This window comes from Amblyomma americanum, chromosome 9 (genome assembly GCF_052857255.1).
Source record: "Amblyomma americanum isolate KBUSLIRL-KWMA chromosome 9, ASM5285725v1, whole genome shotgun sequence".
Classification (NCBI taxonomy): domain Eukaryota; kingdom Metazoa; phylum Arthropoda; class Arachnida; order Ixodida; family Ixodidae; genus Amblyomma; species Amblyomma americanum.
Genome location: NC_135505.1, coordinates 38,241,648 through 38,266,230, shown reverse-complemented (window position 1 = coordinate 38,266,230; position 24,583 = coordinate 38,241,648). Strand labels below are relative to the sequence as shown.

At 43.6% G+C, this 24,583-nt stretch overlaps 1 protein-coding gene across 2 annotated transcripts in view; it reads right to left on the bottom strand.

Moving 5' to 3' along the window:
- The window catches only part of LOC144105726 (uncharacterized), a 39,270-nt gene extending 16,163 nt beyond the window's left edge, over positions 1–23,107 (bottom strand). Inside the window, exons 1-7 of one of the 2 annotated variants that reach the window (XM_077638830.1) lie at positions 22,928–23,107; positions 20,681–20,742; positions 15,440–15,529; positions 13,474–13,537; positions 11,815–11,864; positions 9,701–9,790; positions 4,979–5,057 (exon numbers count right to left, since the gene is read on the bottom strand). In XM_077638830.1, the coding sequence (XP_077494956.1) occupies positions 4,979–5,057; positions 9,701–9,790; positions 11,815–11,864; positions 13,474–13,537; positions 15,440–15,529; positions 20,681–20,742; positions 22,928–22,973 (481 nt within the window). In that variant the 5' untranslated portion in view covers positions 22,974–23,107. The remainder of the gene's footprint in view (positions 1–4,978; positions 5,058–9,700; positions 9,791–11,814; positions 11,865–13,473; positions 13,538–15,439; positions 15,530–20,680; positions 20,743–22,927) is intronic. The other variant, XM_077638831.1, reaches the window with a different exon arrangement.
- Positions 23,108–24,583: the final 1,476 nt, after the last annotated feature.

The window sequence follows — 24,583 nt, the reverse complement described above, 5'->3', positions numbered from 1 at the left end:
GAACGCAGGACCGAGGTGCATGCGTTGCCGACTCAAGGGTAGAACTTGTCACGCCATCCGATGTTCCACAGCTGAAAGGAGAGCTAACGCCGCTGGAAAATGAGGCAGCGAGTGAAACACCCAAGTCGAAAGCAGCAATGCCGGTGGTGGTTGGGCAAATAGGAGACCGTCCTATATTGGTGCTTAGAGACAGCGGAGCCAACACAGTCTTGGTTCGGAGAAGCCTGGTGAAGGACGAGGATCTTACAGGGGAAGCATCCGTCGTCACTCTGGTAGACAGCGCAGTAAGGTTCCTTCCTGAAGCCAGGATTCTAGTGTCCACGCCATATTATACTGTGCAGGTAGTGGCAAAATGCGTACACCAACCCATCTACGATCTCATCTTCGGAAACATTAAGGGCGCAAGAAGTGTCGAAGACCCCGATCCCGAGTGGAGGATGCTCGACAGTGAAGAACATCCAAAGGAGGAAACGCCTGCGACAGCTTAGACGGGTCCAGTCAGTTTCTCGTCGGCAGTGGAGACAAGAGCTCAAGCGACAGCCCGAGCAACGCAGCGTCCGCTCTCTACTCCTGTTACGATGTGCCTGAGCGTAACACAGGGCGAAATTGCAACTAGGCGAAAAGAAGACCCGAGCGTGAAGACCTGCTTCGAAAGAGTCGGGGAAAAAGTGAAGAGAAAGAAGAAACGTACGTCCTTCGAATATCAATTGGTAAATGGTCTTCTGCACAGGGAATGCATATTTAGTTCAGGAAGGCGTGTCCAACAGCTGGTGTTACCGAGAGATATGCGAGAGACCGTGCCGCGCTTAGGACATGGCGCCGTTATAGCCGGACACCAGGGTGTTCAAAAAACGGTGTCTAGGATCACCGATGAGTTCTTTTGGCCGGGTGTTCAGAGTGACGTTAAGCGCTTTGTTCGCTCATGTGACGTGTGCCAGCGCACAGTTCCGAAGGGAAGAGTTGGTCCCGTACCTCTGGGCAAGATGCCAGCCATCGGCCCACCACTTCAAAGAGTGGCTATTGGCATTGGATAAAGAATTTGTTAGCAGTAAAGTACCAGACCGAGCTTTAGGAGCCGTACTCTTGCAAGAAGAGAATCGCGTGCTACATCCGGTATTTTTTGCAAGCAAGAGATTGATTATCGGCCAGTGAACGAAACTACTCCACTGCTAAAAAGGAATGTTTGGCGGTGGTGTGGGCGGTAAAGAAATTCCACATTTATCTTTATGGGAGACATTTCAGGATTCAGTAAGATCATCAGCCGCTTGAATACTTAACCAAGGCCAAAATGAACAATAGTAAAGTTATGAGATGGAGTTTGGCCTTGCAAGAATACTCCTTTCAGGTGGAATATATTAAAGGCAGCGATAACGTTGGAGCGGGCTTCATGAGTAGAGCCAACTGACCAGCTCTAGGTATCTCTGGCATGTATCTTGTTGTTGTTGTGTTAATGTATCTCTGGGATTTATGTGGTTGATGTTGCTGTTGTTGGTGTTATGTGATTATACAAGAGAGTGTGTTGTGGACGCGAACATGTTTATTAAGGACTCTGTACGGACAGCGGCAGTGGTGTGTTAGCGTTCTGGAAACGCAATTTGGTGTGCTGTGTTAGTGGTGTGTGTTTGGTGTGTGCTGGGCTGGATCTCTGCGGTGTGGTGTGTGCTGGGTTCAGAATCGCCACAGAAGATAGTCGGTTGGTTGGATGGCTTGGAGATTAGGGTGACGTGAGCAGTTTTTCATGGAAAAACTCTTGATAGAGGGGGCCCTTGTCACATATATTAAGGAGCCTAAATTAAATTTTAAAGGAAAAAAGGTGTAAAGAAGACGACGCAAATTAAACGAAGAATAAAGAAGAGGAAGAAGAAGCATTCGTTGAGGTGGAGAGAGATGATTTGGTGGAGAAGCATTCGGTGAGGTGGAGAGAGATGATTGGTGGAGAAGAGAAGAAGACGACGACAAGGCTTACGCGGACTAACACCGAGGCCATAAAATGGCGAGTGAGAGCGAGGCACAAGGGGGAACAGCAGAGAAGCGGAGGCTCCGGCAGGTCTGGGACACATCGGCTGGAAGAGAGCGACGCCGGCTACTACTCAGGTGAGCTCGCATTCTACGACATCGCATCGTGGACGTCCTGCCGTGCCTGAGCCCGTTCCGGGGAGTCAACAGAGGACGCTACCAGCTGCTACGGCCAGGGGTGTCTTCAGCGCTGTTGCCACCCATCCGGGTGGTGCCCCAACGCCAACAACACCGGCATCACCTCCACGGGCGCTTGCACCGGGAGCTTGTACGACGCAGTCAGCGACGCCGCCAGCGACGCCAGCTCAAGCACGTCGAACGTCGCCTCGACGCCGCCTACAGGATCTATACAACGCTGCAGCAGCACCGAACCAACCGTGAGCACGAACGCCGACAACGAATAGTATAACGCTAGTAGTAGACGCTGAATTGCAGTGTGCCCGGGTCTTGTGTATTTATAGTCTTTGTGTTTTGTGTTAGTTTTGTTAGTTTTATGTTCTAGTGTGTGTCACGTAGGGTGTAATAAATGTGCCTTTGTGTGGGTACACCCGTCGCCTAGTCCATTCTTTTGGTCCAAGTGTTCTCCGGGGGATACGTGACGTCGCCGGCACTTTCAACGTGCCAATAAACCGCTCTACAGGGGCACTAAAAAGCCCGCAGGGGCGCCAAGAGGACCATGCCGTCGGTTCCAGTGATGGACGCTCTTAATTCAGTGTTCAATCGCGCAGATCGCGTTCTTTCATCGTGCATTCCTGTACAGCATAAGTTAGGAACAGGCCGACAAAGATGGTTTCCTTTCTTGCCACAATGTTCTTTTTCCCCAAAAATTTTCTTCCATCGCTTTTGTCTTTTCCGCACAGTGACGATGTACGTCCGTTGGCAGTTTCATACATATTCATTTTCTATCGCATCTATTTGCATACATATCAGCATTTGCTGGGCTGCTTTCGTTCCTTCAACATTTTCACTTAAAGAACAGCTTTATAATTGCACTCTTTCTTCGTTTATACATAATTTGCATCTTCGTCTCCAGTTTCCCGTGCGTTATGCTCCTTCCTACAGTAAAGAGGATCGTCGTCTTAGTCATCCTCACTAAGTATACTTGTGGCGATCACCGTCAGCATGACTATGTATATTGCAGAAAAATGGCCTCTCACATGTCTCTGCAATTAACCCTGTCCTTTGCCAGCTGCAGCTACTGTATCCGCGCAAATTTCTTAATCTCATGCGACCACGTAACTTTCTGCAGGCCCATACTATGCTTCCCGTTTCTTGGAATCCACTCCGTTAACCTTAAAGGGCAGTGGTTGTCGTGCCTATGGATTACATGCCCTTCCCAAGCTCATTTCCTCCTGATTGCGACCAAAATGTCATTTAGTCGGAATTGTTACCTCGCCCAAATTTCCCGCTTCCTATCTTTAACGTTACACCTATCATTTTTCTTTCCATAGCTTGCTGCGTTGTCCTTAACTTAAGCAGAACCCTTTTCGTTAGCCTCCACGTTTCTGGCCCTCAGTTGAGTTCCAGTAAGATACGGCTGTTGTACACTTTTCTCTTTCGGGATACTGGTAAACTGACAATACCTGCCAAATTGATTAAATACTCTAGCCGTGGTTCTGCCCACAATTTTGGTTAATTAGGCGAAATAGCTAATAACGAGGGCACCTATTCTTATAATTCAGAAAAAAATATGCAAAATTATTCGACATATATTGTAAAATTGGATTTTCTTACCCGAACCGCACCGTAAGGAAAAGAAGCAAGATGGGAGAGAAGGAAAGAAGATCTAAATAGGTGCCGTGCGGGTGGGCTCCGGACTAATTTCTACCCCTCGGATATGTAACGTGCACTTACATGCCAGCATACGGGCGCCTTTTTCGTTTCACCTGCATCGAAACGCCGCCGCCGCGTCCGGGTTCGAACCCGGCAACTCCGCCTCAATATCCGAACGCCCTATCAATCGAGCCAGTGTTGCAGGTGCGGAAGTTATTATTCTGGCGCTCTCAAACAGGAACGCCTTAGAGGGAGAAAATTACATATAAATTCTAGTTTTATCACAAGTACCACGAAAGTGAGTCTTCCTATTTTTCCACTCTGAATAATTATCGTGCCGGCGCTGTTGTAACAGAGCCACAAAGGTCTAGTTTGTCACTTAGCTTGTTTAAAAACGCTTGCTCTATTCAGAATGCATAAAATGTTTTGTCCACATGTCGAATTTCTTAAACAGACGCAGAAGCCTACCTTCCCGTACATTTAAAAAAAAACCTACAGAAATTCTCCAAAAGGTTGAGTCACTGTCGAAATGAATCCCGGGCGGCGCACACTGTAATACTAAATAGGTAAGCCGTTTCTTTTTTGCCGCTCTTGATTATTTGTGAGTGACAAAAAAGCATTGTGTTTCTGCAAAAAAATGCAAGCTCCTCCATCAAGAAGCTATGCAGCAGAAGGCGGTCTCATCACAAGCATACAAGGAACACTAGGCACAAGCACAAAGCATAAAGGAACACTAGGCACAAGCCACCGCGACGGATCCGACCAGCGAGCATGCGCCGAACACTGACAATTTTGCCGGCGTCATCGTCGATCGCTTGGTTCATAGCAATATTATATCTCATGCGCTATGGTTAACTCAATATCTCTTGCGCGATATTTTGGTGCGCGCTGCATGAATGTAACGTAACCCTGAAGTAGTTGGTCAGCACGTGAATATACATGTCAACAAAGGTCAATATATCAATAAATGTGGCTAGAAGCAATACCATTATTCAGAGTTTATACACCTAAGAGAGTAATACTGGAGTGGACCTTGTATGCTTTAAGATCAGAACATAGTCACAGTGTTCTATAGTGTTGCATGATTCGATGATAATTGGAATTTTGCATCATCAAGTAAAGCTTACTTAGCTCTTAGTACATGTTTGAAGCGAATAATTACGAAGAAAAGGCTCTAATTATTACCAACCTAATTCGTCGTATGTGATGCATTTCCCAGCTTTGCAGACCCCCGGGCTTCCGATGGGCTGTCCTTTTTCGTTAGTATGCTGCAAAAGAAGATGGTAAACGCTAAACAATGATGTTACCGGGACACCTCATTTATAACCTGAGTAGACGCGGTGCTTTCTGAAAGCGTTCCGCTGTACCTGAGAAAAAACGACACCTCATCCCAGTACGGTTGCAGTGCGCTTTGGTTTGTCATGCGGAGTGAAGCCAGTAGGTTGTGCGGACTTAACCAGAGCAAAGCTTCCGCAAAATTTCTTATAGTGCTTCACAAATCGTTTCTCCGGTGAGGAATGTTATAGCACTAACGATGTAGGGTAGTCAAAATTTTAAATAAAGTAAAATATTGGTGTCACATACACTTAAATGCATTGTTTCCGTACGGTTGTATAAGCGCTGCATGAAAGAAAAGCATGACAGCTAGTCTGCACCCCTCAGAATCCAACACCCCCGCCCTAATCGGGCTCTTCGTAAAGGGCGACGAAGTCCCAATCCTGCCTCAAGTATGAATACAAGGCTTGGGCGTCCAACAATATGGAGTGCTGTGCAAGAGCCGCATAAAACTGAGACAGTTGCGCAAAATCTGCCTATCGCCACTCGCTTAAGCGCACGACAATATATTATAAAGGAGGAGGATAACATGAGCTTAGTTCCAGCCATGGTAACCAGTCTGACTGTCTGCTCTGTTCCAGGCGAAATCCTTTGAAACAGATCAAATCGAAGTACTGCTGCGCACAGCATGCAACGAGCTCTAGGCCTGCCACAGCACACGGAGATGCGCGAACTCGAGCCAATAGAAATGCACAACACAGTACGAGAGCAAATTAAAACTCACCTTACAAGTTAGCGAAATGGCCTAGCCTAAAGCACCTCACGAGGGCGTGTGTTCTGTAGAGTGGCTATCCAGACCACAACGCGGTGCATTGTGAATCAGTCACAGTGGAGCCTAACCTCAAGAAAACGATCAAAGTCAACGCTATGCCACGGCACATGCACGGCGAGTACCATAGAGAGAAGGCACGCAAAATCAAATTTCCTCACGCAAAATAAGGAATCCTCACAAGAGTTCAATAAACATACGCGGCGCAATATGCTTCCAGACCAGCAATGGTCGCCTGCGTCGTTGATCACGACACGCAGATGGTCTCAGCCACTGCAAGGCTCCGAAATCGTAGGAGCAAAATGGACGTCCATAGCTCGCGCAACACCTACAGCTGCGCGGAAGACACTATCCACGTGATCTCAGACTCCCAAGTGGCATGTCGAAATTACACAAAGGACCACATATATGAAAACACACACGATACGTTAACAACTCGAAAACGCCATTTGCCTGAAACAGCACTCATCTGGACGCCAGACCTCGACTATTAAGCCGTAAACATTGCGCGCACGACTAATCTCAGAGTCTTACTAACTGGGCCCTGACAAACCACTCCGCAGGCATGGCACCGGTCCCACAATAGTGAAATAATATCCCTGGCTACAGGAAGCTAATTCACCGAAGTTCACCCCCCAACCACTCAAGAATCGGACGCCAGAATGAGCTGTAGCTGTAGCTGTAGGCAGCCACAAATGAACACATACCCCAACTTCAACCTCCTGCAGTACGTACACCCCGCATACCCGCTATACAGGGAACACACCACACTGTGTCCTACTACGTGGCTTGTCAAAGCATGCAGGCAGCCCAAACATCGCAAACCCACAACAAGAGCAGTGGAAGGCCGTTCTCTCTAGCTCAACCCTGAAGGACAAAAGACAGGCCGGTTCAGCGGGTGCAACTAACGTCGGAAACTAGCACACTCGGAAACTAGCACATGTATCGGAAACTAGCACACTCGCTCTTTTTTCGGTACTGACCACGGCCAGGTCACATCTGTCAGTTTCAATACTGCTGCCAGCGCTCTCTTCATTTTTTTTCGTCATGTCATATTCGCGGTATCATCGAACGCGGCTACGCTCGCGAATTCTGCGTTTCAGAGCGCTGCTGTCGCGGCGTGAAAGCGCGTGACCACGCGGGATTTTTTTTCATACTTCACGCGCTTCCTTTTAAACGCGGAAAAAGCTTGTCTAACACACATATCAGGCGAAATGTGATAAATTATTCGATGCTTGGCAGTATCTATATTTCGGCACCCAATGTTCGCCAGAAACGCAAATGATACAAGTAACGTTCTCAAACGCTTTTGTATATTCAATTAAAAAATATTTGTAGTGGCTTCACTTGGCTAACTCTGGAATTCAGCGAAAAGCAAGCACGCTTGCTAAGCGTCTGAGGCTCGTCCATGGCAGCTCCGCTACACGCTCGCGACAGCCGTTCTATGTATACCCACACGACCACGTGCTATGACGTGGTATAACATGGTCTTACAACACCCCCATCAGATGTCATCACGTCGCTTCACATCACCCCATCGGATGTTCTTAAGGTTAAAGGTCAACCTAAACGTCACCAAGTGTCAAAGGTTAAAGGTCAACTAATCGTGATAGGTCAAGGCCACGGGTGAAAGGTTCGGCATCATAACTGTACTGCATATGGTCATACACGGCTATCCTTGGTTGGGCTGAAGGTCGTTCAAGGTCGTTGTGCTGCCTACCCGAAGACTGCTTTACCTAGCGTAGTGAAGCTTTTGCATTAAAAAAAATAGAAGAATTCTCTGAATAACTACATAACACATCTGAACTGGACCACCTACCTTGAATCGTTTTAATTTTATATCTTGAGAAAGTTGAGATACGTGGTATACTCCTTCCAGTGTATGTCGAATTCTTTCATCGAATCAGTTTGGGAGTACTTCTCTATTTTTTTCATTTTATACCCAAACAGCGTTACGTTAAAGTGCACGCAGCAAGAATAATTTATAATTTTTCTGGGAAGGTAGATTCAATACAGCCAGGACTGCTCCAAATGCATGCGATGTTAGCTAGATCTGGTGCCGGTAGTTATGAGCTACACTGCGCAGGCGTTCACGAAGCTTGAGGCACCTGTTGCTAACGGAGCCGCTGTCCTGACTTTGTTAGACAGACTGCTGTGGCGAAGTGGCGGTTTTCTTTTTTCACACGTGTCTTTTCACTCAGTTCTGCGTGCATGAAGTGGTGATAGAAGCATAATTGGTGGTTTCCGAGAGGCCCGTATAATTTCCTTTTCTTTTTTATGCGATCGCGCCAGCCAGTGGTGATAACCGGGCAGCGACTTTCCTACTGTTGACACCACAGTGATCGTCAATTTGCCCCGAGATTGCAAGCAAGCATGCAGAATTTCTCGATATATGAAATCTTTGGTGCATTGCTGAATGGCAAGTTTTGAAAATGGCTCCTTATAGCGATGAACCAATCGGCGAACGCGAATTTGCCAGAGTATATTCTGTGAAGGTGGGAGTAACATCACCGCAGTATTCTCGGTCTGACGCAAATCACCACATGTTCCTCTAACAATTGTTCTAAGCTTCTGCCTCCAAATCATTCTTCTCAAGTCGTAAATTATGCTCTGTACGCTTCTAAGTGCAACAACATACATTGAACGCTTCGTGCAATATCCTGCTTCACCCCATCAACCAGAAACGGAGCCGGACCCAGTTACATAAAAGAGTGAACTTTATAGTGTGCGTGGCAAATTACTCTCCAGGATAGTCTTTATTGTACATCGTTTACAGTTCCAGCCGGTTAGTCAGAACATTATCGCCAAAAAAGACCGCTGCAGTCTCTAAATTATTCACTAAGTGGACATATTTTTTGCCTTAGTTCGTTGAAAGTAACCTACAGTTATTCGAATAGCTTCAATGCATGTAGGTGCCTATGTTTATTATTTAGAAAGAATAATGGCGGGCAGAGATTCCGTAAATCAAAGGATATTCGGTGCGCAAAGAGTAGTTACTTGATCATGCCGCGCCCTCCGTTTGTGGTATATTTGATTACAATTTCATTACATTTTCACGTTTGTTACTAAAAGATAAGGCGGATGGCCCAATGGGTAGCTTGCTAATATAATTAAATTAGCATTGCCCATTTCTATGCCTTCATATATATCGCATTGAACACATGTGCGCTGCATTCAAACGACGTGGTCAGAAGAACACTAGATCGTCCAGACCTATAGCCTATGGGTTCGGTGTAAATAAACGTGTGCGACAAAAAAAAAAAAAAACTTGCTGACGGCCTAGATCTGTTAGGCCAGGATATATATCTGGTTCGAAAAAGTTATTATATGAAACGTGCGCATTCACTACATGCGCCTTTATTCATGATTAATCCTTGAGCCGTCTAGGCAGAGTGATAGCTTTTCTGCCTCAAAGCCCAAAGGCCCTGGTTCGGTTCCCTGCCCCGGCACAGGGTTTTTTTTTATTCAGTGAGTGGGCGGGGGTTTCAGTGGCGCCCGCCGCATACCACGTGGTTGTTCATGTGGTTGGTCACGTGGCGGGTCACGTGACCAGTCACGTGATTCATCAGGTGGTGCGGTGCGAGCACGGCGAAACTTCGAGTTTGTAGCCAATGTAGCTTTCGCTACAAAAATCATCGAGCGTAGTAAGTCATTTAAACGTCCTTGGAAACTAGCTCACGCTGAAAATTCTTGACACTGATGCGTAGCAATTTTGTGAGATCCTTCAATCAGAGTTTACTCTTACAAACTGTTCTTTTGCAGATTAACAGTGCGTCGTACTAAATAAGATACAAATTCAAGACTTACTATGCACGCCGTTTTGTCCCTATAATGAACAAGGTGAGTTCTGTAGGAGCCTTGACTGCACACGTAGCTGCAGTTTGATGCGTATCCTTCCTGAAATGACAGAATTTAAAATGTATAAAGCTTGAGCTTGTAACCAAACAATTTCTTGCAGTTTATTGTCATGCCTTGCTGACAGCTGTTACTCCTCGCGGCTTTTACTGCTAGTCGTTAGTGAAAAGAAAGCCGTTAAAATTAGTTTTCAAAAAATGCGTCCGCAAACGTTCATTTAAGTTTCAAACTCTAAATGTGCGCTGCATACCCCTTAAGAATTCAGCTTCCACATGGCAAGTTCTGTGATATGACGTGATATGACATGATGTGATATCATGTGATATGATGACATGCGCTTTTTTAGGGCTAGTGTACCTCGCAAGTATTGCTCGTAAGCGCTGTGATATGTTCTTTCGCCCTCAAACAATGATGACGCGACAGAAGCATTTTGCATAATATTTATGGATTGATGAAATGTCACATCACAAATACGGCTCTGTGTGTTATATAAAGTAATTAACACACCAAATGATCACTTGAAACTAAACGCCTCGTTTACTAGTTTTTGCAACTGGTGTATTGTGGCAAATGAAAATTAATTTTACTAAAACTGTCGTGATGTCTATTACTAACAGTACGTCCCCTTCGTTGTTTAATTATGCCTTCAATGATTCGCGATTGCATTGGACTTTCGAATATAGGTATCTCGGCGTTATATTCATTAATAACATGCCCTTGGCGAAACACATTACTTCATTTGTGCTAAACCGCTAAAAACGCTTGGGTATTTGAGGAGAACGTTAACTGATGCACCAAAAGAAACGAAGCTATTAATGTACAAATCCTTCATTCGTGCTGCAAATAAATACGCGTCGCCCGTCTGGAACCCTCATAAACAATGTTGAGTTGATCGAAGGAGAGCATCCAAAGGAAAGCAATCAGGTTCATTTATCGCCGGTATGATCATTTTTCTTCTTCTTGTGCCCTGTCGGCTTTGCGTCTAACCCACCTGTCCATGCGCGATCGCATGAATTCACTGAAGTTTTTGCACTGCATCGACAATTCACTTTATCATGTCACTGGGGTCTATCTTACCCCCGATATTCTCCGATCAACGAGAACACATCATAGCCTTAACATTAAGTCATACATTGCTCGTACTGATAATTTAAAACAGTTTTTTTCCCTCTGAAAATTGAAAATTCGAACTTAGTTCCTGGCATAACGCGATCTCTTCCATTAAAGTCATTTTTAACAGCTATCGGTGCCACATGATGTTTTCTTTGTGTTTTGTTCACTGTGGATTGCTTCAATTTCTTAATTTCAACCTACCCATCAAATTGATCGTGCTATGTATTGCAAACATATTAGGTTAAGTGTTTTTGTGTGTGTGTTGTACCATGGTGCTTTACATGAATTGTTAACTCCATTTCTGCAATAGCCTCAATAGCGGCTGCCGTGTGTAAAATAAAATAGAGAATAAAGTCACAATAGCAATATAATATTGAGATATTTATGCCGATAGAGAAATCCTTAAGAAAAATGCCGTATAACTTTCAAACTTATGGCACAAATCTGAGACACCAGGCGTCCAACTCTTTGGTTTCCGCTTGTGCTTTGCGGTTTTTGCGCATTGCTGCTCACAATGCTTTTCGCAGCGCTGGGTGCTCGCCTATTTTCTGTTTCTCTTCCGGTTCAGGCGCCCGCACAGCTGAGTCCAGCGCCTTGCTCTTCCCGCTGTGGCCTGAGCCGCCGCAATCCGAATCTGGGCACTCCCGGCTGTCCAAACGTCTTCAGTAGTCGCGTTTTCGAGGAAATTCATCTAAAACGGAAAGTCGAACACGACTGAGCGCAGCGCGGGGCACGAGGCGCTGATCCGGCGCGTAACGTCACTGACGTCATACAATGGGACATTGGTTCGCTCTGCCCTCCGCACTTGCAGCTACCACTCCTCAGGCGGAACTTCTGAACGCGTCCGCTAAGGGTTATGGGCCGGTTTAGAGACAATGCATGGCGATGATTTCGGCGAAAGTGGGGCCGCTATGCTACGGTATTAAAATTAATATGCAGATAAGTTTTCTTGCCACTGCACTTACACCTCTGTACACATTGTCACAAGGCCTTGGGCGGGGATCTGTAAGGAACAATCATATAGAACGAAGACAATTTTAATCACTTTAGAGTAAAACGGTGAAGCTCAAATTCAGTGCCATAAACTTAAGTCATGCCTCGAATCTTTCGCTACGAAAATAATTCTAAAGTTCGAACCTGAAGAGCGACTCACAGAGGTGAGGCCTTTATGGACTGCAACTTAGGTGCTGCACATCTAAGTAAAATAAAAAAAGGAAAACTATAACAAGGAGAATCACGTGTTCCTCAGTTCACGCATCTGGAAATCCAGTTCGCTTCTTTTAGGTTCAAAACTTTAAAATTTTCATGTAGTGCTTATTCAAATAAAAGGAAGTAAACCGGCTTTCAGTCTTGTTTTCAACATTGCAAGCGTCGTTAGACGGCTGTATATAGGGTACTGGTGTGGTCAGGGGAAGCTTAAAGATTATGAGTAAAAAGTTTATATGAGCAGTAAAAAAGGTTTGGCTTGATTTAGGTGTGTTTAACGTCCCAAAGCGAGTCAGACTATGAGGGACGCCGTAGTGAAAGGCTGCGGAAATTTCGACCACCTGGGGTTTTTTACATGCAGAAAAAAGGATTGTAAAAATTTTCGATCAAGCATGAACGGGAAGTGCCACTAGTTCTGCTATGACACCGAGCATTTTATTGCAAGGTACAAAAACTATCGATGTGCAGCACATGAAGTACAATTTCTGAGGCGAGATCATTTCTGTTAAGACACTGATAATATAAAAACATACATTTTGAGTGCATTTGTGCAGGAGAAGAAGATTTTTGTATCATATTTTGACAACACTAACCGTTGATGAAACTGCTTCAGCAATTATAATGATTAACTTGAAGCATTAGGCAGCGAAACATTGCTCGTTATGCCATGAATGTGACGTGTCATCATTTAAGTATGGGGCTGAAGGTAGCCGCCGACCACAGGTGACAGGCATAGAAATCATGATAAAACCTGGTCCTAGAGCACTGCCACCTGACTCATTTCAGAAGATTTTCATAAAAGTGCCTCGCCCTCGGATAGTGATCTCCTTTAGTAATATGAACAGTTCCACTTTACCACAATCATTGCGAAGTTTTAATGGGACATGATATAGGAAAACATTTACATGTCGAAAACAGACTTAACCACTTAGTGTGTACTTTCTCGTCTGGCCTAAGACTATCAATAAAAATTTGCGGAGGCTCTTCCGACTTATTCGCGCAGGGAGGAAAGAATCGAGCTTTGATGATTGGTTGCGTATTTTTATTGCTTACATTTTACTCAAATTCTTCCAAATTGCGGTGCCTACTGCATATTTAAGATTATGACATGATAAATAAATTCGCTTTGTCTCTAAAATCATCCAAATGTACCTATACCGACCGCAGAAATAAAAAAAAATGCTTAAATAACACATTGAAACCCTGAAATTCGTATGTAAATCGTTCTTTGCTGTCAGTTTAGCAGGAGTAATCATGAAGAGATTGGCAGAAAGCTTATTGTTCAATTACTGAGGTCCCACTTTATTTCGATTTAAGACAGGCATAATCAACTACTCATCTTAGTTCGTTAAGCGTACCAACAAAACTGTGCAGTGCACCACCGTAAGTACCAGTAACACACTTACTGGGCTGGTCAGTACAGACGCCTTCGGAACATTGACCTCTAGTCCATCGGCCGTACTTATTGAACTGGAAGTGGATGGGAAGTCAATTTTAATGAAAGAGCAGAAAAGCTGGAGTTTCAGATGGCATTGTGCATAGAAAATGCGGGCTGGTCGTGAAGGTCATGTCGTCACTACCACATGACTTTACTAGGGTAACGTAAAGACCACCTAATGATCACACACAACACTAAAAACGTCAGCACGCAAATCTACATTGCTGTACAGGGTCGACACATTATTTCACCGTAAACGCTGTGCCACCACAAACGCTCGACTACTCCTTGCGCTAAATAAGAAATAACAATTTAAATAAAAAATTAAGAACACTGCATCTGCGAAGTTATATGCAAAGAGGGCACGAGACCACCTAGCGACCCATGAAAGCTATCGGGGCGTAATCTTGAGGCGGAGCTTGAGTGTCCCACGAATTCAAGATGGCAGATTCCCATATCAACGTTTAATATACAGCTGGAATCTGGCATTTAATTTTCAGTCGGAATTATTGCTTGGTATTGCGCCCAAAAATACAATGTTTGTTATCGGAAATATACAATTTCCTGCACTAAGTGCACTTAGTTAGCAGCTGTTTCAGATATTTAAAGTGGCCTCGCAGCTGCCAGATTTCATGCGATGTAAAAATATTAACATTAGTAACCAGTTCGCCAGTTTCGATAAACGGACTAACTGCATAGGCGCTCATTGCAGCACTGAAGCGCAATTATATGCTTATTCCTGGCAACTTCCGTGGAATCCTAATTACCACGCACCCCATTAACACAAAAAAAGGAAATCGCATGTTTCTCAGTTGTCATGAACACCTCAGATGTGTTGTTTACTGTTTTGTCTTGTTTCAGCTCCATGCAAGCAGCTTTTGATGCTTTTGCGAATAGCTAAACAAGAAGAAATATTGCTGAGGAGATTCTATTTCACGCCCAAACTTTTTCTCACATATTATAGGTAGATTGATTATGTATTTTTTAATGACAGTCGCGTTAAAGTTTCCCCGTTCGCTGGAGGATCGCTGTTAATATATGTTGGAATACCCATTCACGAAACACGATCTGGTACAAATAACTAGAGTTACTGTTGCCAAAGGGCCATCTCTTGCATATTTAAAAAAAAGCTCATAATCCCTCCTTGCAAAGCTAAGTGAGCCATTCTTAGAAACTTACGGATTTAATTCGGTTATCAAAACAAATTGATTGAAGCCAGCACTACAGTATTTGCGCTACTCACATTACTGGACAACTTCCAGGCTCGTAGGAAACAGAGGTCTCAGGGAAGAATTGGATTCAAAATATAGGTTCATATCGGGTAGTTTAGCGCCGCTTCCAGATTTGAGACATTTGAATAACGTAAATGTTTCTCGGGCCAAGAACTACAAAATCTCAACATCTGTGCTTACAGTTTGAAATTTTATATGAAATCGGAGAACTAAATTTCAATCGGGAGACAATGTGAGGGGCAGCGATTAATTGCTTGTAGAACTGCTGCAAGTTAATCAAAACTGGGTTATTCTTTCTAAGCACCGCGGAGTGGTAAAGGTCGACCTTAGGAACTGCACCTTGAATGTTTGGTTGTACAGCCTAAGCAAGGGCTGTCTCGTTTTCATAAATTCACCGCTTAAAGTGATTCGTATATTTTTTGGATTAAAACATTGCACAGTGACTCACTTTAGCGCCTGTCCCACTGCAAGTTTGCGTCATCCACCTCCAAAATACAGGGTTTGGTTTCCAAATAAAAGTGCTGTGAGTTAAAAGTGTCTCAGAGGTGTTTTTTCTCTTAAGTAACTACTAAAATACTAAATATTCAGAACTCATGCGATTTTAGTCATGCTAGCTGCCGGCACACGCAATGCGTTATGAAGCCGGTTTATTATTACCCACGGGAAAGAGATTTATAGATGTGATGCTGCTTTTGTACTCACAAAGCAAGGAATTCCATTGCGATGTACAACAAAATAATACCGACCGCCAGTCAAGTAGCACTGAGAATAACATGACAATAGCGGACGATTCTGAAATAATGAAAGCAATGCCAATATTTAGTTCTCCAACACAAAATCATTTCAGAAACGCTATAGATATTTACAAAACTTTTTTTTTCTATTTTATCCCCTTAATTGTCATATTCACCTTTTGTTTTTCGTATATAGCTGTGCAAAGATTTCTCTTATTGACCTCCATCTAGGCCTGCCGTGCTACAGCTGCGGGGGGCATCGCCCTCGAGCTTTATTATAGACTTTTTCCATATAGGTCTACGGTATACCCATGAGTACCTTCCTTTCATTGGAGTTCAGTCCACTACAAAACAGAAAGTCAATGATTTGTCCTTCGCATCAAACGCCCCACCGATGTCTGTTTTGCTCATTTTGTTCTACCATAATATTAATAAAAGCGAAGTAAGCTTTTCTGAATGCGGCATAATTTTTTGAAGCTCTCACTGTAGTTTCTTTTGAGCATCATTGATTTTAGCGCCAGTTTCCATAGCCTTGCGCTGATGCGTTTCTGCGCAAATGAATTTAAAAGTTTTGAATTTACTGAAGTCAAGCAGAGAGATTTCTGCGGGCTGCCTTGCATATCGGATGTCAGCAGGTCAATGTCCTTCGATTTCTGCTCAGTGATTGCAGAAGGAGAATTTTGATTTTGTTTTTCGTCATTTCAGACAAATATTGGTGGGTTCTGTTGCTTACAGACAGTATTTTAGACGTCGAATGCACACGAGAGAAGGACAAGCTGTCGGACTAATTGGTGCTGATCCGTTGTAGTTGACAGCGCTTAGGCACACGGACAGGAGACGGAAAGAGTTTTTGTTATTTTACCATTGACTCTTCATATCACATTTTGTGACCACGAGTGCATAAAATCGCCGCCTGCTGGTGCCTGGGTTTGGGAGTATATGCAGTGTTTCGGGGGTTTTGGAATAAAGTTGAACTTCGGCGCCTGTGCCGTTGTCTTTTGTGCTCCTGTCTTCTGTCCGTGTGTCTAAACTCTGCGAACCACAATGGACACACGGCAAGCTTCGTTATAGATACGTGGCGTCATCTCCTTCTCCATTGTAGCATACTAATTCGACGAAAATCTGGACTCCATTCTCTCGCTTCTGTTGTCAGGGATGATAGGTCTACAGGCCCTGCTGCTCGTCTACCGGTTCTCGTGCATAGATAGCACGCATCGCATCTGCAACCTATTAGCTAATGCACCTGTTTTATATTCTAATGCACAGAAATCCTTGTGCGCAGGCACCTTACACAATTGGCGCATGGCTTTTCGACACCTTGCAGTCAGGGAATATTGTTCGTTGATTGCCGACTCCCGGTAAAGAATTTACTTCTGCGTTGCTTCTAAAGTCAATCCCTTAGTATTTTTTTACAAGAAATAGAGCACGCATGTTCCTTAACTTTTCTAATAATTTCCGTTTACTGGTTTTGCTGAGCGCGCAGAAATATTTGGGGATTGTTAACCCACGCCACGTAAATTATTTCTCATGACTGCACTATACATAACCGCACTATACATAACCGTGACCACAAAGGTGTAATGCGACAGATTGCGAGAAGAACAATGCGAGAGCGCCTTCAACTTTTACTATGAATTGGGTCTTGTACACAGCTATATATACTCTGACCCCCTCTCGCTTCTTACTAGCTCTCCTACCTTTTCCATCGCGCCTCTCTGACTTGTAACTAGTCCCTTCTACATCGCAAGAGCGCAGCTTAGTACCTTGGCCGGCTACCTACTTTTCCTTCAGTTCTGTTTTATCTTTCCGAACAGACGCACTCCAGCTACTGCACACAGAAACAAAATGAAGGAGGGTCGAGGGGAAGCGATAGTCCGTTGGCCAAGGGGTCAACGGGATGGCTAGTCAAAAAGCAGTCAAGACAAGTGGAAGTTTCCTTTGTGTTGTGAAGATTCTTCAATTCAAGCCTTCTGTAAGCTTTACTACAAACGCCACATATACTGAAACTGTATTTCAATTAATCTGAACTAGCAATTGTAAGTAAGACTGGTAGGTTCCAGAAATATTCGACTCCTATTTCGAGTTGGTCCAAAATACTTCGGCCTGACCGTATAGGCGTAAAAACGATTTTTTTTTGCACTGCTTCTGTTTTCATTACTTCTTTTGTTATTACTATCATGTTATTTACGATAGCTTGCAGCGCTGTTCTCGAAATGTTAAAGCATGGTTACTTTTCATTATAAGACAACAGCTCAGGACTGGCAAGATGCAATTTGTGAGGCCATAATTTGGCGGTATGTTCAAAAGATCCTCTAAATAACACAACCACGTCTGAAAAATGCGGTGCACCTAATTTCATTTTACACTTTTTATTTTCAGAGGATTGTGCCTGTGCTAACTAACAATTCTTAATAGAGTTAACCGCTTCATGTGTATAACGACACAGCTACCGGTAATACATTATTTTTATGCCTCCCACGCTGCCGAAGATAGTTTGTTTTTTTGGTATAAATGCTTTAATGCTGACAATCAGCGATGTAAGTTTACTCTCTGAGTCGTGTCTGCATTCACTATCGTGAATAACTTATGAGTGCGATGCCATGAGCAAAATTGGAGGTTACGAATGCGGTTTCCAGTAATCTTATACTGATTTCATCATCTTAGTATGTCTCGCAAGCAGGCACCGCACAAAAGCCAAGATGTTTCTTCCTAGTGCCTGCCACAAATTCAGGTTATTTTTAAATCGCACATCTGGGATGTTGCATCCAATGAAATAATAGTTCCTGCTGACTTATCGGGGAGTCTTTATGCTTGCAGTAGTGGGGAACCGTAGTTTAACATCACCAAGATGGATCTTTGTTAGCAGCAAACAGATTGCCACAGTAAGGAAGAGTAAACGGCGCTGTCAGTTCTTGTAGTGATGTTGTTGGTTCAAAAAAAGAATCAAAATTCTTAAATAGGAAAGATCGCAAATGTCGCTTACAGTACAAAACTCAACATATTAAAAAGCTAGTGTACGAAAGCATTAAATTGCAAAGCCTAATGTTTTTATTAAAGCGTGAAAATAAATGTAAGCTATAAAAGAGCAGTAAAGAGAAAGAGAATATCAGTCCTTCCAACAAAATTTTTCAAACAGAAATTCTCAAAGCCTCGGTAGGTGCACTAAAACATTCCTGACTCAGGTTACTCCACTTTTTGTTCACAACTTTATATTCTCAGCCATTAATATGCCATTTCAATGATATAATAAATAAACAACATCCTAAAGTGGCTCGTGAGATTTAATTATTTATTGATTGCAGTACCCTCAGGGCAGGTTTCTAGGTGTTATCAGTACGTGATACCTAAAACTCTTAAAACCGCATGCAATCAATCGTGCCTGTTTCGATATCTTTTGCCATCGTTTTTTTATAGAGCTAATAAACGACGGCCAAGCATCTTCTATGGTTATTTTTTTTTTCGTTAGGTGTTGCAGAAAAACATAGGTATGAAGAGATACAATAAAGCTGCCAGTTTAATTCAGCGGCGTCGTCATTGCAAAAGGACATCAGGGTATGTTGCTTTAGCACTCAACCGCTTGCGGCCAGCATGGCCTCAGTTGTGTTTTTTTACGTAATTAGGCAACGCATTTGACGTCCTCACACAGATATAGAGATTGAACTCTACGTCGCGAAAATAGGTCATATGGAATTTTCATGTCAGCCACTAAATGCTCGTCTTTCGGTCTAGCCAGCATGCTGGGACAATTTGAAATTCAAGTGCTTAATTTCTGTCGATTACCTAATTGTCATGCTCATCACTCCAACCAACGTTATTCACTGCTGGAAGTTTGTTGATGAGAAACATTTTGTGTCTCTTTCGACCACTTCAGCTTTGATAAACCACCCTTAATACTAACCGCTAAAAGGACCGACTTGGTAAGTTTGAAAGGACATATTTAATAGAATGTATCGGCCAGAGTTAATTGTAGCCTGAAACAAACACCGAAACTTGGCATCAGTTTACGCGCAAGCTTTGCAGCGATTTCATCTGTTAGCACGAACTTCAGTGAAGCGCTCATTGCTGTGAGAACCACCGCTCGACCACCACTTTCACAGCGGAATAGCGACGGAGCTAGCTGCGACGGCAAAGCCAACAAAAGTCTTTCTTGCTCGAAAACACTACTTAAGGAGGTCTAAACGGCTCACCGAGTTTTTGCCAAGCTTTACCGTGAGGGTAAATTTGGCGAAAACAAGGGTAGCAACAGCCCATGCAGACATAAAATAAATGTTGCTGCGACTGGGTTTAGAACCGGCGCTGGAGTGAACAGATCAGCTTTGCTGGTCACTGCGCGAGTGCGCTCCGCTATCGCCGCAGTTTTTTTCTTTATTGCGTTGAAATAGTGTCGAAAAAAAAAGTCTAGGCACGCTTACGCCAAAAAACACCAGGCCACCTTACCCCTGCATGGCCCCTCCTTCAAAAACATCAAACGTCTGGGAGGCACACACGTGTATATAGATAGGGCAGCCAGCTATGCGACTCTTCCAGGGCAGCATATACTCCCCGCATCAAAGCGCATTGTTCACGAAACAATGATTTCGACGACCGTGTTGATGCGGCGTGGCGGTTCATCATGCGGGTCTTCCAGATAATAAATAGTTTCAGCAACATAAATAGATCATATGGCGCAGCACAGTTTTCCTCCATAGGCGAAAAACGGATACTGTGGAGTGTGATGTCTATGTCCTTCTTAATTATGGTAATGTTACTAATAATTAATTGTGCTAATAATAATTATAGTAATGTTCTTCTCACTTATGCTTCTTAATTATACTATCGCCGCAGTCGATCACCCTTCGTGTTAAACTACAACACCCTCGCGCTCTGCACTGCCCATCGTCACCTTCATCAACTTCCGTCCGCGGGCAGAACAGATGAGATCATCTCAACCTCGATCAGAGCTTAACCCGAGTCTACTATCGCCGCCAGACGTGCCGTTGACCCAGCAAAGCCAAACCACGAGCCAACCAGGCTAAGGACATGAATTAGCACGTATACTTGGCTTAGCTACGCTAAAACCTTAACACGTTTTTGCCTAAATTGATTTTGTTTACAAAGCCATGGAGACTTTCTGCATTTGGACAGAAACACAACCTCGGGTGTTCCGTACTATTTACATAACATTTCATATTTTGTAACAGGAACATTCAATCGACTAGCGCAAGCTCACCCTTGGATCTAGGTAGCAGAAAGTAGTGCCAGGATGGTAATTGTACGCACCGTAGCTATTTCCTGCAACAAACAACAACATATAGTTTGTTATATTGCCAAGAGCATATTAGTAGATTCATTCACCTGAATAAAGGCTGATTCACGGAAGGGGACCCATAATTCAAAAGTAATAGCCTTTTAAGCTATAGAGATTCCTTCAGTAGCTATAAGCGTATGCTGACAAAAAATTGATGAATAATGTAAAATGTCAGCTGGTTAACGAATTTTAATTGTTAGCATGCTAAATACACAGTCAGATGCTTGCTGTCAGTTCGAATATTCGAATATTTTTACTGACCAGAAAGAATTTTTCATATCACGAGTGAATTTAGAAGGTAAGGTTATGGCACTTCGTACGTTGCCTTACTGAGCTGGCCGTTACATTTAAAACCATTACTTGATAATGTTAATGAATTTTATTGGCGCAAGACGATCGGTTGAAAGAAGTCGCGATCCTGTCGACCGCGCCAGTTGAGTTTCCCCCTTCAGGTGGTGATGAGAGGAAACAGTTTGTTGATGATGAAATCAGGGTTTCTTGATGACCCGGTGGTTCTAACCCGCAAACATTCACGTCACTCGAAGAAAGGAGAAGTACAACTATTTATTTACAACATAAATAAAACAAAAAGAAACAAAGCAAGGAGAAAACTATTGACATGACTAAACCGTTTATCAGACGAATTCAGCCCTCGTTCAACCCAGCGCGCTTGTTTTTAAACAATCTGTCTCCGCCCTTAGTGGGGACAGCCACCAATAAGATTACAAGCGACACACCTCACCAATCAGTGGTTAGGGAAAGCAAAATAAGGTTTCCGCCAACTAATCACAGATTGGAGAAAGAGGACTGGTTAAACACTTGGGAAAGGAGAGGTTGCATTCAAATACACAAACAGCGCAAACGTGACCACCCTCTCCCACGGCACCCGCGGCCCAGCCGTTACCACTTTCCTGTCTCTTTCGCACACGCGACAAACATGCAGACGAAACGACCCTTAAGTGTTTACAGAACACACCGCAAGAGAAGACACAGTCGTTACGGGAATAGTTGGTTTCCAGTCACTCGGCTAATACTCAGCCGTATCTCGTGCGCCCCCGATACCTCGTCAACCCCCTTGAGAACGAACACATGACGACAGCTGTACATCGTTAGGCTTCCTAAGACGGGCTTTGCCCGTGACGGCGCGGAGTAAACAAGGGCGTCCGCCACACAAAGGGGAGGCCGGGACGGGACGAGTCCTTTGTTGGCGACTTCCTACCCCACTGCAGCGGCCTTCCTTGCGAACACAAGACCAACGAGTTCGCGGAAAGGTCAGCGAACTCCACACCATCTGCGGCCGAAGAGAGTCATAGCACAAGGAATATTTTTTCTACTCTAGGTGGGTTCAAAGACCTATTTTCCAAGCATATCGCCCCAAATAGGCCGAGCATCAGAACAGGGGAAAACCTGTACCAATTGTCTCACCGGTGGGTGCCCGGGGGCAGCATCGACATGGCACGGGTACACATTCCTTGCGGCAAATAGCTATTCCTATCAAAGTGTTTATTTTGAGTCTTATTTCAAGGCATCAATACCACAATAGAAGGAAATCCGTGTCTAATATTCAACTAGCTGAACGTCTTCTATTCCTGAATGCTCGAGAACAGTATTTTGCGCACGCCTCAAGGAAATAATTTTTTCAGCTGTATCGTAAAGTAGAAAAGAATGATCGTCGGGAATCAACTGGAAAATACGAAACTTATCAGTGTGCATGTCCGATCACATTGCTGCGTACTTTGCACGCCTGTCCTGCTATTGCGGAGGCCAGTTTACTAGGCCCGTATGTGCTTGCATCACATGATATTAAATTAGTATGAGAAAGCTGGAAACGAATTTATGCTGATAAGGCATCTTACAGATGCAAATGCCTGAGAACTCTACTCATTTCCTTCTTAGAGTGCAGCCATTTTGCATGTATCTGACTCTGTGAGGGTCTTAGTCACATTAGGAACTATCTAACCGTGGTTGGCTAAGTCTGGCGCTTTCTGCCATGGTCCTGAAGAAAAATTACAACTAGTCGAAGAATAGACTACCGTTGAAGGTGTTGCTTTTTTTTATTCGCCCTCGAACGATGTCGACATAAAAAGAACGAAGAAGAGCATCTTCACAATATCTAGTTATCTAAAATTGACATTAAGATGTCTTCAACAATGAGCAATGAATACTTACCAATAATCACAATTATTATACAAAGGAGAAAAAATTCAGCTTTCATATCTTGTAGTCGGATTGCCTGCTCTTCGTTCAAGACCTTTAAGGAGCTCGCGCATATGGGATCTTTGTGCACCAGAGAGGGATACGCAAATCTTGGATTTAAATACACAAGCCTTGAGTTAAAAACCTGCTGCCAGCTGCCCAGCTTTCCCAAGAAACCGACAGCTTGGTTTCAACAACTTAAGCCTTGTAGAACTATTGTTGTCGTCCTTTGACTCCAAAATAATGGTACATTGTTCGGAAGAAGGCAAGGTAAGAATGAACAATAAGGAGGAGGTATACACTGATATCTCATGTTTTCCTTTCTGGAATAGGGTTTAAAACGTTCACGCTGTGAAGTCGCCACCTGCATGCATGACATCACCAGTTTTTTTTTTTCTAGGAAAAGAGAGACAATGCAGTGAGTGGGCACTTGCGATATTTGAAACCATGTCTTAGCGCTGCCTGCAGCCAGCATAAAACACGTTATCAATAATTCCGCTGGAAAGATAGCGATGTAGAAATGCTTCACAATGCATCAAAGGAACCCTTATTTACACATAAGCAACATAAAGATAACATTAGAACAGTCATACTTCGACCAACAGAATTTAGAAATAAAAAAAATTGAGTCATGTTCATGGTCATAATTTTTTACTTTTTTCCCGCGCAGTTTCAAAGCGTGGAAAAAAATATAGTTTTTTGTGGGAGCTACAATAGGTGCAGTATGAAAAGCAAGTGCGTTGTTATGAATTATGATTTCTTGTGTTGAGAGCAACTACTACTGTGAAGCCTGAAAACATGAGGCAGCAGTAATAGCAACCTACTCAGTTCATAAACAAAACAAATAAAATGTAAGGGTTTACATTTATACAACTAAATATTTTCACTAGTCACCACATAAGTCTTGGTGACACCTGACGACCACCTGGGAAGCCTAACGGCCCAAAACAGGGCGTAATTCACTTATTTTCTTCACCTTACAGACACTCTTCAAGGACTCACACGTAACGGGTGGGTCACATAATACTCAATACCATTACATATTATTGCTCTGAGGCAAACGCGACTGCATCATCTAAAAAGGTAATTCCATATCAAAACACTCAGCGAAAAAGAAACCAGAAAAGTTGAAGTACAGGAAATGGGCCGGAACATGTATGGTTTAGGGTGTTTGATTTAGAAATCTATGGAAAAGCTTTTGAGCAAACAGGGGCTGCCGATGCTGCGGCGACCAGCGAGGTTATGAAGAGCAGAATGTCCTTTGAGAAATGAAACACTGATGGTATACAACTATAGAGACTGAACGAAGAAAATGTTGCTATATTTAATTGATTAGAGTACATTTATTTGGTGTATTGCGTACTGTTTCCAGATGGGGCTAGCCTGCAGATGCTTAGGTGTGATAAAGGTCTTTCAACTCTGAAGCTTCACTTTTTGCGGTGCGTGATGAAGGTGACGTTATATAAATTCTTGAGATCTTTTGACGAATGATCTGACTGTTGTGATGTATGTTAGCCAAAATGATTTCAACAGATGATTTAATGGTAGGATAAAACTCAAGAATGAAGCTGCGTAGTAACCTCAAAGATCGCCGCCCTCTTTTAACCTATGGCATAGGCCTATTGCCCT